The sequence below is a fragment of the Drosophila tropicalis genome, unplaced genomic scaffold (assembly GCF_018151085.1).
Source record: "Drosophila tropicalis isolate 14030-0801.00 unplaced genomic scaffold, ASM1815108v1 contig_845, whole genome shotgun sequence".
NCBI lineage: Eukaryota > Metazoa > Arthropoda > Insecta > Diptera > Drosophilidae > Drosophila > Drosophila tropicalis.
The window spans coordinates 10,951,998-10,969,167 of record NW_027173338.1 but is presented as its reverse complement, the minus strand read 5'-3'; the positions used below and the strand labels follow the sequence as shown (position 1 = coordinate 10,969,167).

Below are 17,170 nucleotides of genomic sequence, written 5' to 3'. Positions count from 1 at the left end.
CAGGTAATTATTTGAAACAATCAAAATTGATTGGAATCCAACAAATGTCATGACGTTTATGTAATTTCTATTATACAAAGTCGATTTGTATGTTATTTGAATAAAATTTGTTTTGCTTTTTGTCTTGGATAAATAAAATACTATATCTATGTACTATGTAAGTATCTGTGACTTTTTGTTTTGTTTTGTTTAAGCAACGACGAGTCAAAAGTTGAATTAAATACAAAGTCCAAAGTTGATTCATTCTATTGAATGTGGAAAATAATTTACTACGATAATAACTATGTAAATAATGTCATTGGTATACATACATACATAAGAATGTATGTATGTATATTTATGGAAAACTAGATTGTTGCTAATATGAATCAGATTAATTAAACCTCAATGCTTTTTGTGTAAACGATGATCAAAGTCTAACGATCAATCAATTGCCTTTGGGGGAAGTTGGCTATGTTTCAGTACTTTACCAAAATGTTTGATCAAATGCATATAATCGGATGAAAGAATATTTTAAGATGGTGTTTTAACAAAATAATCCAAAGATTCATTCATTGAGTCAGTTTGCCCAAGTTGCTTCTATTATTATTCTATTTTTTAGAAATTATGAGCAAGATGAACTTCATAAACGTACTTAATAATTATCATAGCAATTATAAAACAAGTTTCAGTGTTCCAGTGATCTATTCAATGACTTTGACATGTGTATGTAGGTCAGGTAAAAATACAGGAAAATGTGTAAGTCCGACTCAAACAATTGTGTGGGAATACCCGAAATTCAAAATAAAAGATAATTTGAGATGCAATTTTATACATAAACTTGACTTTTAAATGAGATATAAACATTTCGTTCCCTTACAAGGCAAAGTATTTTGAAGGTTTACATTTGGAAATATAAAAATATATGTCGTAAATCGAAACAGGATACAGGAGTCAAGTCGGTTTGCCAGATTAAGCGGAAAACTGAATACTGAGAAGATTTTGGAGGAAATGACATTTTCTTCGCTTATTCAATTTTTTACCTATTGGAAGCTAAACTTTCTAATTCCAAACTGGTTTACCTATTTTAAAAAAGGATTTCAACCACATTTTGGCTAAATATCAGTTAAAGTTTATGTACATGAAAATTTTCGACGATTACATATTTCATTGATTAGCGAATCGACAACAACAAAACAAGCCTAAGAAGTATGTATAAGATTGATTCATGAAAAAAGCACAAAGAACTTTCACGCTAAAAACCTTCATACAAACATACGGAACATTGTAAACTTGCAAGATAATGCCGCAGGTAGAAGTATATGTAAGTATATACATATGTATGTATATAGAAGCTTGCCATTGTTTTTGTTTCAACATTGGGCTCATACACAATAAAATCCAACAACAACAATGGTAATTGAAACAACGGCAATATACAATTTATTACGTATTACGTATATTGAGTATAAAGAAATGAAACAGCGAGTGAGTGAGAGAGAGAGGGGGGGAGAGAGAGTGAGAAATTCGATATGATGGACTTGTGACCCCAAAGGCATTCGGTTGTCAAGCTCAAGCGATCGCGAATTGCCATCACGCAGGTAAGAGAGCCTTATCAGTGAAGGAAAACTAATATATACTCGTCAGTAACAACGTTAAAAACATTAATAACCAATGCGATGGCAAAATGTGTTAATAATAATAACAAAAACAAAAACAATCAACCAGCTAGCAAGCCAGCCAGCTAGCCAGCCAGTGAGTTGATCAACGGCGCAGTAGCAGCGGTTCTCCCAAAACGAACCTCAAACGAACGGACTTCGGGCAGCTTGCGTCTTGATAGCTGATAAAGCTTGCATTTCTCACACAAAGATACACACACCCGCACACTCTTTCACACACACACACACACACACACAAGCACTGACTAACTTTACCAGCTGACACCGATGTTCGGCGATCAGTCGGTTCGGTTTTCTTTCTTACCAGTCAGCTGGGAATTCTAAGGGAAGCGCTGCTGTCCGCTAGCTGGGATTAATACTTTTTTTTTGGTCGTTTGCCAGTCGCGTTTTTCACATCGACCAAGACGTTTGGGGTCTCTTTCCTCTCCTTCGGGTCGAAGAAGTAGTTTAGATACTTTTATTCTATTCCATCGGGATAAACATTTTATAATTCTTTCCATTTTGGATTGTTCGAACGGGTAAGGCTACAAAACCGTTCTCACTCTCTCCTACTTCTCAAATTTGTGCAAAGTGTGCAAGAAACAAATATTTTGAAACGTGAATTTGATTTTAATTAAGTAATTAAGCAAATGAAGCAGTGTGTATACCAAAACATTAAATAATATTAAAATAAAAACAAAGTGCTGACCAAATAAAAACAAGAAATTTAAATGGACTGTTCCACAAAATAGCAAAGTTTTTTTAAATGAAATTGATAACTGAAAGTTTAAACAATTATTGTTAAATAGTCCAATCATCAATATATTATCACTAAAAAATAATTGTCATTCTCTATAATGATTAATTTTGACGAAAAATTATGTGTGCTTAAAGTATCCCAAGTTGTATCTTATCAGTGGAGGAAAAATGATGGACAAAATTTTCTCCTGATCCTCAGAATACAAAATAATTATAAATAAAAAAAGTTTTCGCCTTTTTAACAATTTAGTTTCATCGAGATTGATTTATCAAAGTATTTATTGGCCAAAAACTGAAATCCTTGTGCTTAAATTTAAACAAAAAAAAGTTTCTTTTTAATAAAGTTATATTCAATCATACGTGTTAGCCAAAGTTATTAACCCAATTATTAAAAGATTTTTATATAATCTTTAGCTTTAAAATGAATAAACTATTTGTTTGATCAAATTAAAAGGAACCAAAATAAAAGATACAAAATTTTATTGGAATTTTTATGTTAATATAAATATCTGCCGAATTATTTAAGCTTTTGGATATAGAAAGAATAATAAATTAAGATATATCCATCAAATTGTCCAGGCTTATAAATATGGCGCGTTGTTATGAAACATCAATCCTTCAAAAAGATAAATTCTTATCTTTTCTCTAATAATAATAATACTAAAAAATTGGGGGAAAAATAGTAATTCTGAAGTTTCTGGAGTTAAACTTTAAAAAAGGTTTTGATGGCAAAAACAAGTGTAACTTTTTGTTTCCTTTATAAATCACAATAAGATCGTCATTAAGAAGTTTAACTTTAGTTTTTGATTTCTGAACTTATGTATTTTGAATTCTGAGTCACCGTGTCATATATCCAATGAATTTGCTTCTTTGGATTTGATGTGTTTGCATATTGAAATTTGTGTGAAATTGTCACAATTTAAAATTGAATCGTTAGCTTACACATAATATTACTTGCACAAACAAAACAACTGTTTGGCTATGTTTTTACTTTGTTTTTGTAAAGTATTTTGAAAAATAATCATTTTCCCTCCCTCTGCCCTCCATGAACAGCTGCTGCTTGTTTGTTGGTTGGTTGCTTGGCTGGTGAGTCTCCTCCGATGCTGCTCTTCTTCACAGCTGCAGCAAGAGATCATTAAACCGGTTTCGATGGATGTACATATAAAATGTATACACATATATGTATGTATGTACCTAGATAGAAACATGGTTTGTCTGATTTATAATAATATTTTCAGCATACATACTACACTTTAAGACGGAGAGAGAGAGAATGAAGAAAAGTAACTAAAAGAAGACAAAGGTCTTAAAAGGGAGAGATCCATAGTCAAGGTTATTAAAACATACTCGAATCACATGCAAATACGAAATGTAAACCCACAAGACACAAAACAATTAAATACTAGCCAAACGAAACGTGACAATGCCAGAGAGAAATACTTTTATATGTGTATGTATATATAAACAAAAACAAATATATATAATATATACGAAGGTATATAGTCCATAGGTATTGAGCACTTGCATTCGTATTCTACTACTCATATTAATCAATATTGAAATAATGCTGATTAAGAGCTATCAACGTCATATTTAGGTAGCGTAGGTCTAGCCCAAGCCGCAGCCCTTACCTAGTCCAGTGCATTGACATTGCCTGCACTTAGAGATGTGATTAATTTAATTAACTGGCGAGGTATATAAAGTTAACGATTATTCTTAACAAACCAGATCAATCTTCCCCGAGTTCATAATCCACTTTTCAATTCTGATCATCATTGCATATGTTATCTCATGGGGGGTTGAGATGATGACAACTTCGTCGTCATTCGCCACTTGTGATTGCATTTTATTGTTAATAATGGTTTTTACATATTTATATTGGAACAATGCTTTTGTTTTGATTAAATAAAATAATTATACATACACACATACATATGTACATACTTATTTAGTAACTTGGCAGATGCGCAGAATGATTTTTTTCTACAATTACATTCAATTGTGCTTATATTATTTTCCATTGTACCTTGATCTTTTCATATATGGATCATATGTATATGGAATTAACATGGAATGTCTTTTCCATTATTTTAATCCAAAAATGTGGAGTAAGTTGAGTAGCTGTTTATATGTATTTACTAAGAGAGAGATTATGCATATGAAACAGTGTTTTATTGTGTGATTGAATGGATTACCAAAGATTAAGAATGGGAACAGTAGCTAGGTTAAACAGGCTTAGATTAAACAAGACTAGAGTTAACACAAGGCATTAAAAACTTTGTATTAAACAGGGTTACTTTCAATATAATCTTAATGTTAGTTCCCTTAACAAATGCTTCGAAGGTTCTATAAATTGAACTTTGAGTTTATGGACCAATCATTCATTGATTTTGTAAAATAAGTATTATAGACAATTATAAATAATTACTTTTATTTGCCCACCTGATACCCTTTTTTGCATTTTTTCCAAGGTATTTTGCAATTGCACTTTAAAATCTGGTTCTATTATCTATGACTAGTGTAGCCTAAGTTATTTGTTGTGTTAAGCTTGAGCTAATTAAGCAAATCAAAGGTTAACTATGACGACTTAACATTTTTAATATTAAAGTAGTTTGTTTGTACGTTCAAAGTGCAATTGTCGGCTTAAAGTAAACCCGTTTTCCACCAACATCGACTTTTCACATGAAAATAAATACCAAAATAAAGATAGAGTAATACAAATTGGGACACGCATCGAGCATGACGACAGTTGCATAATTCTAAAAAAAAAAACAGAAATCAATCAAGCGATGGACTGGCTAAATAGAATTAGCCATATTCGTGACAAATAAACAAAACTGGAGGTGGATAGGTTGTTAGGCAAAAGAGTTTTGAATGAAATGTTTTCAAATTGGACTTTGAACATTGATTGGTATCCGAGGCAATCAAAAAACTTTTAGTTTACCTTATTGAATAATGTTAAAAATTGTTAATTATAAATATTAGTTAATATTACTTTAATATGTATTTGTGTTTTGAATCAATTGAAATGAGAAAGAAAATTAAAATTGGGCCTGCGGCTATCTAGCAATGTTAAATATCTTAAATTGCCCCTTAAGTATGCTATTCATGCAGAGGATTTTCAAAGTGTTGATAATTTTCCAAAAAAAAAAAATTATAAGACCACATATTGCATACATTATTAACTAATTTTTCTCAATTAATCAATTAATCCTTAAAATCCTTTTACATAAATTTTCCTTCAACAACAAATACTGAATCAAATCTGTTACGTTTTCAATACAAATATTTCTTTTTATTAACTTGCAGTTAATCCAAAAGAATGCTAAACGCCAGGGAGCAGTTCTTCAATGGCGGCGGAAACGTTGCTGGCCTTGGTCTGGGCATAGAAATTACTGAAAATGGCGGATCAAATGGCGGACGTGTCTATAATACGACGACAGTGCCCATGACAAGTGCCAGCAGTTGGCGTACAACAACGACGACAACAAATTCTACAGGCAATGCCACAGCCTCGACCACGCCTACGTCCGCTCAGGTCTCCTCGGGTGCCGTGGTAACTAAGACGCCTTTGGAACCTGTAGCCGAAGAGGAAGTCCACTTCGACACAGATGCCCTATCAAATTTACCAGCCAGAGATCCAGTGGATATTGAATTCAAAGAATTGTCGCTGACAGTGAATTTGGGTTTCAATCGAGGTAAGTCGCCGGATGGCTGAAGGCATTTATGATTGAACATGAACATTTTCGGTATAATAAATGAGTATATTGTGATAAGATTGGCAGAAAAAACAAAAAAAAAAAAAACACGAAACGGTAACAAAATTTGCCAGCCAAATGTGACTTTTAAAACACATTTTTATGAGTATTTATTGGTATCGGCTACTTTTAAAAGGGAAAAATCGCCAGCAACTCTCTAGGTAGGCCTGATATATAGTGGATGATGGTATATCCAATGTTTTCAAACTTCTGCCAAAACTCTTTCAAGGTTGAAACTAAACAACATACCAACCGTAAGTGCTTGCTTTGGTAGTCTTTAACCATTGATAAGATAAGCATAGCCTTGCCCCTGCCCCTGCCACCGCTGCTGCCGTTGGCAGTTGGGGAAAGACAAAGGGAATTAATCAATTACTCATTTTATTATGTTTATAACTATTAAAGGGTATAAACAATTTCTTAGATATGATTTAAGCAAAACTTTTAAACGTAAAACAAGGAACTATACAAATAGCATCTAAGGTAGTTTGCAGTATTCATATGAGTATTATATACGTATAATATACTTTTCGAATATTTTTAAATAGTTAAGAAATCCTTACCATTAAACAATGTTAAACATTTTGCCTAAATGTCAAGGGTATTTGGTATTCGACTAACGTTGAAGTTGAGTTAAATAAATGGTACATATAAAATACACATTTCAAAGTTCATTTAAAGGCATATAACATGTTCCTATCGATATAGTACATACATAAATGTGCCCCTGGTAACTGTAATTTGATTACAGTTAGATTCTTTGCCTTGTGGTGATAATTAATAAACGATATAACAATTGGTTTATTAATGTTACATAATAAATGATACACTTGGTGCATATCATATAATATTCCATGACTATAACAGACTAATTGGTGTAAGATTATAAGAGTTATCATTAAGTTTGACTATTTTAATAGATTTGGCATTAGAAAACCTCTAAGCCAATAGTTGCTTGGTTTCCAAAGCTTTGAAACATAAGACACTCCATTTTGTCTGCCATCACGTAGCCTCAAATAAAGTATACGCCCGATATGCCGAAAATTCGAACAACATAATCATAATAAGCTAAATAATCACAAAAGTTGAAAATAGTATATATTTGGGATAGGAAAACTAAATTTTAAAAACTAAAAATCCTCTTATGGTTATAGGGTGTATCCTTCACTGCTAGTCCCATGATAGCTTTCAATTCTAAAATCCTTTCATTTAACAATGGTCATGGCAAAAGTACATGTTTGTTTTATTAAATATAAACATTATTTCATTATTAACCCACAACCTTAATTGTTTAGATTTGTCTATTGTCTCTGCTTTTAATATGCATAATGTCGACACGGTCAACTTTTAATCGAGATCAGAAACACTAGAAAATAGTTGTTCCCCCTTGTTTAATATGTTCAACGTTATGCATTAACCGGTCAAAAGCTGTCCCCATGAACTTTATTTAAACTAAGATGAATCTCTATGTATATATTCGACAAATATAATGATTAAGTGTGGGGTAATTAAATGCGCTTGTCATAAACGTCTTGAATGGTTGTTAAATACATTTTTTATCGTTTCATTAAACTTGTATTTTGCAGGTTCCAAAGAGATTTTACACAATGTCAATGGAAAATTTCCGGGTAGCCAATTGATTGCCATTATGGGTCCATCAGGAGCTGGTAAATCGACATTATTGGATGCCTTATCAGGTTTCAAGACAACTGGTGTAGATGGATCTATCCTATTGAATGGAAGGCGGCGTGACTTGCGTAAGTAAACGATGAAAAACAAGTACAACTGTGTTTATTTACTTTAATTACTTGTTACTTTTTAGCTTCATTCCGGCGCATGTCCTGCTATATTACACAGGATGATCGTTTGCAGCCTTTGTTAACCGTCAATGAGAATATGCATATAGCCGCTGATCTGAAATTGGGCGAGAATGTTAGCTACGAGGAGAAAGAGAGTCGTGTAAGTAACTTTAAACTTTTTGGAAAATGTTTGAAAATTCATTGACAATTATTGGCGTTTTTCCAGATTGAAGATATTTTGCTACTTTTGGGTCTTTACGATCACGATCAGACTTTGACAATGCGTCTGTCTGGTGGCCAGAAAAAGAGGCTATCCATTGCCATGGAATTAATCAATAATCCAACAGTTATGTTCTTGGACGAGCCCACAACGTAAGTTATTCAAAGATTTCCCTTTTTTATGGAACACTAATGAAATTTATTGTCAAATTACAGCGGCTTGGACAGTAGTTCCTGCACCAAAGTTCTGGAACTGCTGAAGAAATTAACATCCCAGGGTCGCACAATTATTTGCACCATACATCAACCTACGGCCAAATTATTCCAGATCTTTGATCAGGTGTATGTTCTATCCGCCGGCAATTGTGTCTATCAGGGAGGCACTGAAAAATTGGTGCCATTCCTGCAGGCAGTAGACTTACCCTGCCCCATGTACCACAATCCCGCTGATTACAGTAAGTCAATGAAAATTGTATGATGAAACTATCTAATTATGATGTGACTATCTACTTTAACAGTCATCGAGTTGGCCTGTGGCGAGTATGGCTACGACAAGATAGATACACTAAAAAGTGCCACAGAGAATGGTAGTTGTCTCACCTGGTTCAATAATCCCAGCGCTGTGATGCGGGCTGAAACTCTAATGCGCAAGAATCCCATTCCAAGACGTACTAAAACTCGTTCACTGGAGAATACCAGCTATACGAATCAATGTTCGGTGCTCCTGCGACGTGGCTACATCAAGGCAAAACGAGATACCACCATGACACATTTGCGCATTGGCGTCAATATTGCTGTGGCCATACTCTTTGGTGCCATCTATGATCATACAGGAGCTGAAGGATCACGTGTATTAGATAATTATAATCTACTATTTGCCATACTGATGCATCATTCCATGACAACCATGATGTTGACGGTGCTAACATGTAAGTTAGAATCATCCAGGACTGTGAAATGCAGTAGAAAGATTGGCTGACTGGCTGAATATTTATGGGTATATTTCACTATTTTAGTCCCAATTGAGATGTCAATTTTGCTAAAGGAACATTTTAATCGCTGGTATTCACTTAAGGCCTATTATACATCCATGACTTTAGTGGATCTGCCCATATCGGTGAGTTAATCCCTTGAGTTTTCACCACTTTGAACTTATTTTATTGTTTTAAATTTGTATAGGTAATCAGTTGCTTCCTGTTTACGGCCATTATATATTTATGGAGTTATCAGCCCATGGAATGGGTGCGCTTCTGGATGTTCTTTGCCATTAGTTTGCTTACTGTGTTCGTGGGCCATAGTTTCGGCCTAATGATTGGTGCCTGGTTCGATGTGACGAATGGCACATTCTTGGCTCCAGTTTTAACCATTCCACAGATGATGTTTGCCGGTTTTGGTGTAACGTTGAGAGATTTGCCAAGCTATCTAAAATGGGGAAGTCATGTATCATATTTACGATATGGCCTAGAGGGTTTTATAGCAGCCATTTATGGTCTGGATCGCGGAGTTTTGCCTTGCGATGAGGCGCCCTATTGTCACTATAGGTAAGAAAACATGACCTTCACATCAAATTGAGTATATTTATCATTACCTCTTGTCTCTGCAGATATCCAAAGAAGTTTCTGGAAGAGATCACCATGTCTGGTGATCAGTTCTGGAACGATGTACTTGCCCTCAGCGCAATGACTGTTATATTTAGATTAATATCCTTTATAGTGCTCAAAGCCAAAATCAAGTCTGTCAGATGAGCAGATGAAAATCCAACCGAAATGCATTTCAAACAAAATCCTTGCCTTGTATTATACATTAAACAAAGAAAAAGAAAAAAAGAGTAATTGTTGAATTTTACATTTAGTTCTAACGATTTATATTTAAATAAATATGTACATGTACATAAATTTTTGTTAATTAAAGCTTATGTTATTAGGGGGTATAGCATCTATTTCATATCACATGATCATTAATTACTGAGCCCTAAAGCCAAATTGGTTTCATCTTTTTTTGTCCCGCTTGACGCCTCCAAAAGTTTCTGCAGTTCTTTGGCATTGGATGCCATTTTATCCGAGTGAAGCTGCAATATATAACATTTAATAATATTTGCAATTAACCAAGTTTTCCATAAATTAACATACCACAACAACTTTTTGACCCAAGGACTCCAAAAGGCGACGCTTAAGACGCATCAGCGATGTGGGTTGTTGGCTGAACTTTAAAGTCTGCTGGGGAGTGAGTAGCTCAACGAAATATATATTGGAAGGATTAGAGACCGTTTGAACACGTAAACTGGGTAAGTTAATACCACTGATCGGACAAACCAAATCGACACCTTCGATTTCAGCATCTGAAGTTAATTCTCTTGCATATGCGGTTAAGTCTGAACGATCCTTTAGTAAATAGTTGGGGGTGCGGGCAAACTCTTTGAAGATTTCTTGGCTCTGCAGCTCGGACCAAGATGGTTGTTCTATAGCTATGGCAGATCGCAGAGTTGTTAGCCGGCTATCGACTTTCGGTTGTGCACGTTGACGTCGTTGTGACGCCTTTAAATCTTCAGCAGCGTCAATCAGCTGTTTGGAATAGTGGCCAATACAACTTAAGGATAGGCAAGTGTCCACAAGATTATCTGGGAAATAGTCATACTCCCGATTTTCCAGTTTCCTTAGAGCTACCAATTCGAATTGCTTAAGTTGCGAAGCACTAAACTGGATATTTAGTTGAGCACTGGCCCAAAGAAAAGTGGCAAAATCCTTGGCACGCATATTCAGGGGACTCAGTCGATCGACTATAACTTTCAGGCAATCAGATTGATCCCATAGCTGCTCGGCAAAAAATGCCAAGATATGGGTAAGTCCACGAGGTTCAAGCTGCGAGATTTCTGCAGGACTCATGCAGATATTGGCCAAATGGCGGCACACTTCGTCAGTTCCAGCCCGTTGTAGGCGCAAAGACTTAACATATGACACAAGTAAAGCATCCTGGCCATTGCCGAGTTGTATATTTAAAATTCCTCTTATTAGAGCTGATTCGAAGGGCTCTCTAAGTTCTCCAGTGACCAAAGTTGATGTCTTATACGCGGCATTGCAAATAACAGCCAAATCCATTTCGCTCAAGTTAGGTAGATGCTTCTCCAAATGAGATTCCAGCAGAGATCTCAATTCACTGGTGTTCTGCGACTTCTTCTGGAGACCCAAATAGAAGCAAACTTGAACGAATCTCTCTTTGCTGTCTTCATGGTGAAATTCTCTGGCCAACCGGTTTACTGCCTTGTAATAGAAATCCGTTCGTTTCAGCCAGTTGGGAATCAGGAAAAGAAACGCATACAATGTTTCCAGGACAGTGGTTGTATCCATCTTATCCAGCTGACTCACACACTGAGCATCCAGGGCATTCAATGCCATGGCATATTTGGGAGTCGCTGCATTAGCTCTATAACTCGAAGCATGAATAATCAGAGCTGGTAACTGGGAGGCGGCTGTCTTTTCTACCGAACGCTGGAAATAACGATCATCTGTTATGGGAAAATAGTCAGCATAGCGAATGGTGGTCGGCGACAGGACATGACTTTCATCCTTGTACCTTTCCACGGCAATGTGCTTTGCAAAACGGGCGAGCAAAGTGCCGGCTTCATCTGAGGTTTCCCGTACCACATCTCGGAGTGTAAAGGAGGCATATCCCTTGGAGCTGGAACTAATTGAGACTGCGGCCAAGCGGCGGAGTAAACCGTTCATATTGTATGTAATATTTATGTAATGAATTCACTAAAAACAAAAACGTGCGCCCCGAGAGTGTTAACTTCTGTTTCAGTGTTGGAGAATATAAAATTTTAGTTAAAAATATGTTGGTATGACACTAATCTTTCTTGTGTACTAAACTTACTTATTGAATTTAAATGTTATTACAGAACTTTTTAATGAAATCCTCAATTATTTAAACTTAAAGATGATTGCATGTAACTCAATTGAAGACATCAATCTCGTTAGATATAGCTAGAACAAATGTTCTTCATATTCATTTTCTGCCTCTATTCCATCGACCATACCGGGCTTTGATAGCAATTCAAATCGGCCACCATCAAATGATTCCACTCTTTCACGAATTATATGCAAACGCTGGCTTAATAAAAGTTGTCCCCCCAAGACATCTTCACATTCGCAATATATATAGTATGTATCAGGAACCCAACGAAATGCATTCACATCCATGTCCTGAAATATTAGAATCCTTTGCGATTTACTGATCACATCTGGAAAATAGCATTTAAAATATGACTTAGCACACAACATTATGAGAATTCTGATTATTTAAATATTTTAATTTCGGAGTTACTTTGTACTGAGACATAAGTATGTGTCTACTTAAATAAATATCAACAATTTCAAATTTATACGTTGTAATTTTGTTTTTTAGTCCAATCCAATTTTGACGTTTCCCAACACTGTTCAATCACCTGTGAAACACACCGGCAAGATGAAGAAGGCGGCAGGTTTTGTCCTTTTCAGGCGGCTATGTGGGCAAATAGAATACCTATTATTAAAGGCATCGTATGGCGACTTTCACTGGAGCTCTCCCAAAGGACACGTGGACCCAGGAGAAGATGATTTTACAACTGCGCTGCGTGAGACCAAGGAAGAAGCCGGGCAAGTGTTTCATGAAGTAACAAAAGCAATTAGTTCAGTTATACAATGAAACTGCTTGTATTTCCAGATATGACGAAAAGGATCTAATTATATACCGTGATACACCGCTCACTTTAAACTATCAGGTTAAAGGAAAACCAAAAATTGTTATCTACTGGCTCGCTGAATTGCGGGATCCTCATCAGGAGCCCATTCTCTCCGAAGAACATACCGCTTTGAAGTGGCTAACCAAGGAGGCGGCTAAGGAATGCGTCGGATTCAAAGATAATCAAGATATGATTGATAAATTCCATGAATTGATTTTAGCTAAAGATAAACAATAAAATCAAAACATTCAAGCAAGTCACACCATTCGTGTGTTGTAATTTGTTTTCAATTAGTGAAACGATCCAGCCCTGCAAAAAATAAACACAAAACACCGAACAGTGTTGGCGAGCAAAACCGCTTTTTACGTCACCCAATACTGTTTTCAAGGAAATTTTTTCTGGCAAAATTGATTTGTTGGAGAGCGTGAAAAAACAATAAACTTGTGTACGCAGTAAATAAAAAAAAAAAAAAATGGTATCACGTTCGCGTAGTCCTAGTCCCACGGCGAAACGCCGACATCACAAAAGCAAGCACAAAAAACGGGATCGGGACCATAAATCCTCAGAGATAAACCATCATGGGCGACGCGACCGCGACAGAGAGAGGGAAAGGGACAGACACCGCAGTGAAAGGCACATCGAACGGGAACGAGATTATAGGCATTCGCCATCAATTTCAAAGTCACGGAAACGCTCCTCCTCCAGCAGTGATAGCCCCTACTCTGATCACGAGTCCCAGCGTAGTAGACACAAGCGCACCCGCTTTAAGAAGCTCGATGAGGTAGGTCAACGGTTAGGTTATCTTGCATTTGACTTCCAGTCTAAGGCTCCTTTCGTTTTGCAGCAAAATCAATTGCAAGTAGAGCGTCTTGCTGAAATGGAACGCCAACGCCGACAAAAAGAAGCAGAACAAAAAACAATCGAAGAGGAGGCCGCCAAACGCATTGAGATGCTTGTCAAAAAACGTGTCGAGGAGGAGCTCGAGAAACGACGCGACGAAATCGAACAGGAGGTGAATCGGCGCGTTGAGACTGCCAAAGCAGAAATGGAACGAGAAATGATGCTGGAGCTGGAGAAGCGGCGAGAACAAATACGCGAAGAAGAACGCCGTCGCGAGGTAGGTGCTCGTATTCAGATTTCGCTGGACGACTGCTGCTACTATCACTACTACTATCCACTACTACTGAACTCACACCAAAATACAGCAAAACGAACCGAACCCAACCAACCAACCAACACAAAAAACAATACACAGCAGTTGCAAACAGTCGTCTTAAAAAAATGCTACCAGAAATTGTTGCAGCTATGGTCAACGGTGGTGACGGTGGCCCAGTGTGATTCGTGTGGGAGTGAGCTGTTGTTTTCACATAACATAACATGGCCCCGGCCGAATACTATTACCAGCACTGTATTATACTAACCCACCCTCATTTGTTCCTTGTGCTGAAGACTATATACATATATTATGAAATCAGCAATTATTTCTATAAGATGATTAGCCTAAATATTTTCAAAGCCGTCTAGCATTGTGCTTTATTCGATTACTCTGAAATACCTTTAATGTTAAGGTTTCAGGTTTTCTTATTCTTAATGTATAGTCTTCCATATACATAGTCCTGTAACGACTTTTTTTACAAAGTAAAAGTCTGTTTATCAAAATTCTTCTGCGGTTTCTGCAAACTACAAAAATATAGTCTAATAAACTAAGCAACATTGTTAATCAAATCAGCACAATATTTATGAATATTTATTTACTAACCAATGGATTGTTGCAATCACCTTTATTTGCATTAGCTTCAACAATTTGGGTTGGGCAATTCAGCTCGATTTCCGCTCCCCTCGCCTCCGCCTATACCAACACTGAGCCACTGGGCAGATGGCTGCCACATTTCACCTTCTTTTCTATCTTCTTGCCAATAATTTTGTAATTTTTATTTTTCCTACCAAAGAGAAATGCCAAAAAATATGGCGACATTTGCCAAGCAAACCAAAAAAAAAAACCTAAAATGTCGCATGTCTTTTGCAACTTTGAAGACCAGAACTATTCTTGCATACCTTTTTAGCTTCATCTTTTGATTTCATTTGACATAATTACTTTTGTTATTGGTTCCATATATATACATACATATATTTTTTTAAATTTTTTTTTGAATTCGTATAACTTGTTGTTACTGCGAGCAATAACTACTACGCTTCCTGTAGACTGTAAACAAACGAAGCGAGGCTACCTTCTATATAAACTCGTTCGTTTTGTATGTATGGATGTGTATATATATATATAATGTACATATATGTGAGAGCCGGTATGCGTGTGCTTGTGCGTGTCTGAGATTACAAACTCACCCGAAACTCACACCCACTTAAGGTGCTCGACTCAAATTTCGTTACCACAGAAGTTTAAGCGGCTCCACTGGATGAAGTGTCGCTTCTAAGCCAAAAAAATCTACCCTCAGAGAGGGGGAAAACGTGTTAGATTCTAGTTAGAAATACTTGAATTAGTTTCTGTTCGTGGGGGGGATTGCAAAAAAAGAAACAGAATGTTACACAATAACAAAAAAGTGCGGCTAACGATAACATTACGGGTGAGTTCCACAAAGCCATCGATACAATCAATACAAAAACCCAACATTAGCGGAATGGATAAAAGTCATGAAACAACAACAAATGTGAACAATAAGAAATTGTTCTTGGCCAATTTGCTTGGCTCCGCCTAGTGTAGTAGCAGTATTATAAGCCCGGATACGCCAGATATCTTCCTTACTTTAAGTATGGATGGATTTGAACTAGTTGCGCCGTCCTGCCCTATTTACATACACATTTCACAAAGCAAACTCTTGCAAACAAAAAAAAAAAAATCACTAAACCAAAGAATCGAAAACGAAATTAACATAAAACAATTTAGCCATTTTATACTGGAAATATGATCTATTTAAAATAGTAAGTAGAAAACTACAAAAAAACAAAAAAAAAAAAAAAAATTGAATTAAACAAAAAGAAGACAAAATTTAAGCAAAATCTAGTACATTTGTTTATGTTGTGTGCTCTCTATTTCTCTTTTATTACATATGTAATTTACTTTATTGTGAACGAAATAAACTAAAATAAAATACCACACACTTAGTTTATATTTTCATTCTTATTAGACCCTACTAAATGTTAATATATAATATATATAATTTTTTTTTTGTACCTTTCACCACAAAATTCTATTTATATTTATGTAACATATTTGTAAAACATAAAATTAGACTTAACTGCCTTTGCAGCTTCCCATCAAATGCCAAAACGTCGCCGCGAGTCGCTGATGTTAAAAATGATACAAAAAAAGAAAAAGAAACTACAAAAAAATGAAAAACATACAAATATAAAATAAACTGTTTCTATATATCCTACAATTAGTTATAAGACTACTGTCAAAACTTTGAACATCATTTATTAATACGTTGTTTAATTTGGGTTTTATAGGAGGAAGAAAAACAAAAACGCGAAGAACTTGAAGAAATTTTGGCCGAAAATAATCGCAAAATCGAAGAGGCGCAAAGAAAATTGGTAAGTTATCTTGAAAAATCTATAAAAACATTTTGTATTAATTTATGTCTTTCTAAACAGGCCGAAGAACGCTTAGCTATTATTGAAGAGCAACGTCTGATGGATGAGGAAAGGCAGCGAATGCGCAAGGAGCAAGAGAAACGTGTCAAAGAGGAGCAAAAGGTCATATTGGGAAAAAATAATTCCAGGCCAAAGCTATCGTTCTCCCTCAAACCCGGTGCATTATGAGTCCCATAGGAGGCCGCGCGTCTGTGTTTCCCTGTTAATAGCTTTTTGCTTCTTTACCTCATCAACACTTTGATTGTAATTGAAACTATTTAAGCATTTCCCTTGTTGTCAATTGTGTTTTTTTTCTTTTTCACTTAATTTAATTTAATTTTTATTTGCATATAACGCTTAACGTGGTCGTCAAAAGCAATCAAAGTGTTTTCGGGGTTCTACGTTTTCATTGTATACATATATTTATACTATTATAAAATAGTTGAAATTTTTTTCAAAATTGCCACTTAATCGGACATATTATGCAGCTCTAAATAGTACAATATGCTAGCAATTTACCTACAATATTTTTTTAAACGAATACACCAATACAATGTGAGACGTTTTAATGAATATACATTAATTTAAATGTAGTGCATCGTATTGTTTAAAATTCTGAAAATTAACTCAAAATACCAAACAAAACAAAAAAAAAACATACAAAAAAAAAAGTGAATATGTATTTGCAAGTTTTTG

General features: G+C 35.4%; 4 protein-coding genes across 8 annotated transcripts; 3 read left to right on the top strand and 1 right to left on the bottom strand.

Moving 5' to 3' along the window:
- Nucleotides 1-1,667: 1,667 nt before the first annotated feature.
- On the top strand, nucleotides 1,668-10,064 carry LOC137581538 (ATP-binding cassette sub-family G member 4). Of its 4 annotated transcripts, none has more exons than XM_068295825.1 (10): nucleotides 1,668-2,176; nucleotides 5,706-6,094; nucleotides 7,738-7,908; nucleotides 7,974-8,110; nucleotides 8,177-8,322; nucleotides 8,386-8,624; nucleotides 8,688-9,098; nucleotides 9,186-9,286; nucleotides 9,349-9,710; nucleotides 9,773-10,064. In XM_068295825.1, the coding sequence occupies exons 2-10, from the start codon at nucleotides 5,719-5,721 to the stop codon at nucleotides 9,912-9,914; spliced, it is 2,085 nt and encodes a 694-aa protein (XP_068151926.1). In that variant the 5' UTR covers nucleotides 1,668-2,176; nucleotides 5,706-5,718; the 3' UTR covers nucleotides 9,915-10,064. The 4 variants fall into 4 exon arrangements, with proteins under 4 accessions (XP_068151926.1, XP_068151929.1, XP_068151928.1 ...); XM_068295827.1 differs by having other exon boundaries at nucleotides 1,718-1,734; XM_068295826.1 differs by lacking the exon at nucleotides 1,668-2,176 and adding an exon at nucleotides 3,660-3,846.
- LOC137581539 (uncharacterized) lies at nucleotides 10,002-12,516 on the bottom strand. Its single transcript, XM_068295829.1, has 3 exons — nucleotides 12,040-12,516; nucleotides 10,299-11,958; nucleotides 10,002-10,237 (listed from the first exon to the last, which is right to left on the bottom strand). Exons 2-3 carry the CDS (start codon nucleotides 11,889-11,891, stop codon nucleotides 10,127-10,129), a joined length of 1,704 nt encoding a protein of 567 aa, XP_068151930.1. The 5' UTR covers nucleotides 11,892-11,958; nucleotides 12,040-12,516; the 3' UTR covers nucleotides 10,002-10,126.
- An 84-nt stretch (nucleotides 12,517-12,600) lies between these two features.
- Datp (purine phosphoribosyltransferase family protein Apf) lies at nucleotides 12,601-13,146 on the top strand. Its single transcript, XM_068295832.1, has 2 exons — nucleotides 12,601-12,800; nucleotides 12,868-13,146. Exons 1-2 carry the CDS (start codon nucleotides 12,631-12,633, stop codon nucleotides 13,121-13,123), a joined length of 426 nt encoding a protein of 141 aa, XP_068151933.1. The 5' UTR covers nucleotides 12,601-12,630; the 3' UTR covers nucleotides 13,124-13,146.
- Nucleotides 13,147-13,250: 104 nt separating this feature from the next.
- Nucleotides 13,251-17,067, top strand: Arglu1 (Arginine and glutamate rich 1). 2 transcript variants are annotated; one of them, XM_068295831.1, is made up of 4 exons: nucleotides 13,252-13,667; nucleotides 13,731-14,003; nucleotides 16,352-16,435; nucleotides 16,496-17,067. In XM_068295831.1, exons 1-4 carry the CDS (start codon nucleotides 13,359-13,361, stop codon nucleotides 16,661-16,663), a joined length of 834 nt encoding a protein of 277 aa, XP_068151932.1. In that variant the 5' UTR covers nucleotides 13,252-13,358; the 3' UTR covers nucleotides 16,664-17,067. The 2 variants fall into 2 exon arrangements, with proteins under 2 accessions (XP_068151931.1, XP_068151932.1); XM_068295830.1 differs by lacking the exons at nucleotides 16,352-16,435; nucleotides 16,496-17,067 and having other exon boundaries at nucleotides 13,251-13,667; nucleotides 13,731-14,611.
- The last annotated feature ends 103 nt before the right edge of the window (nucleotides 17,068-17,170 follow it).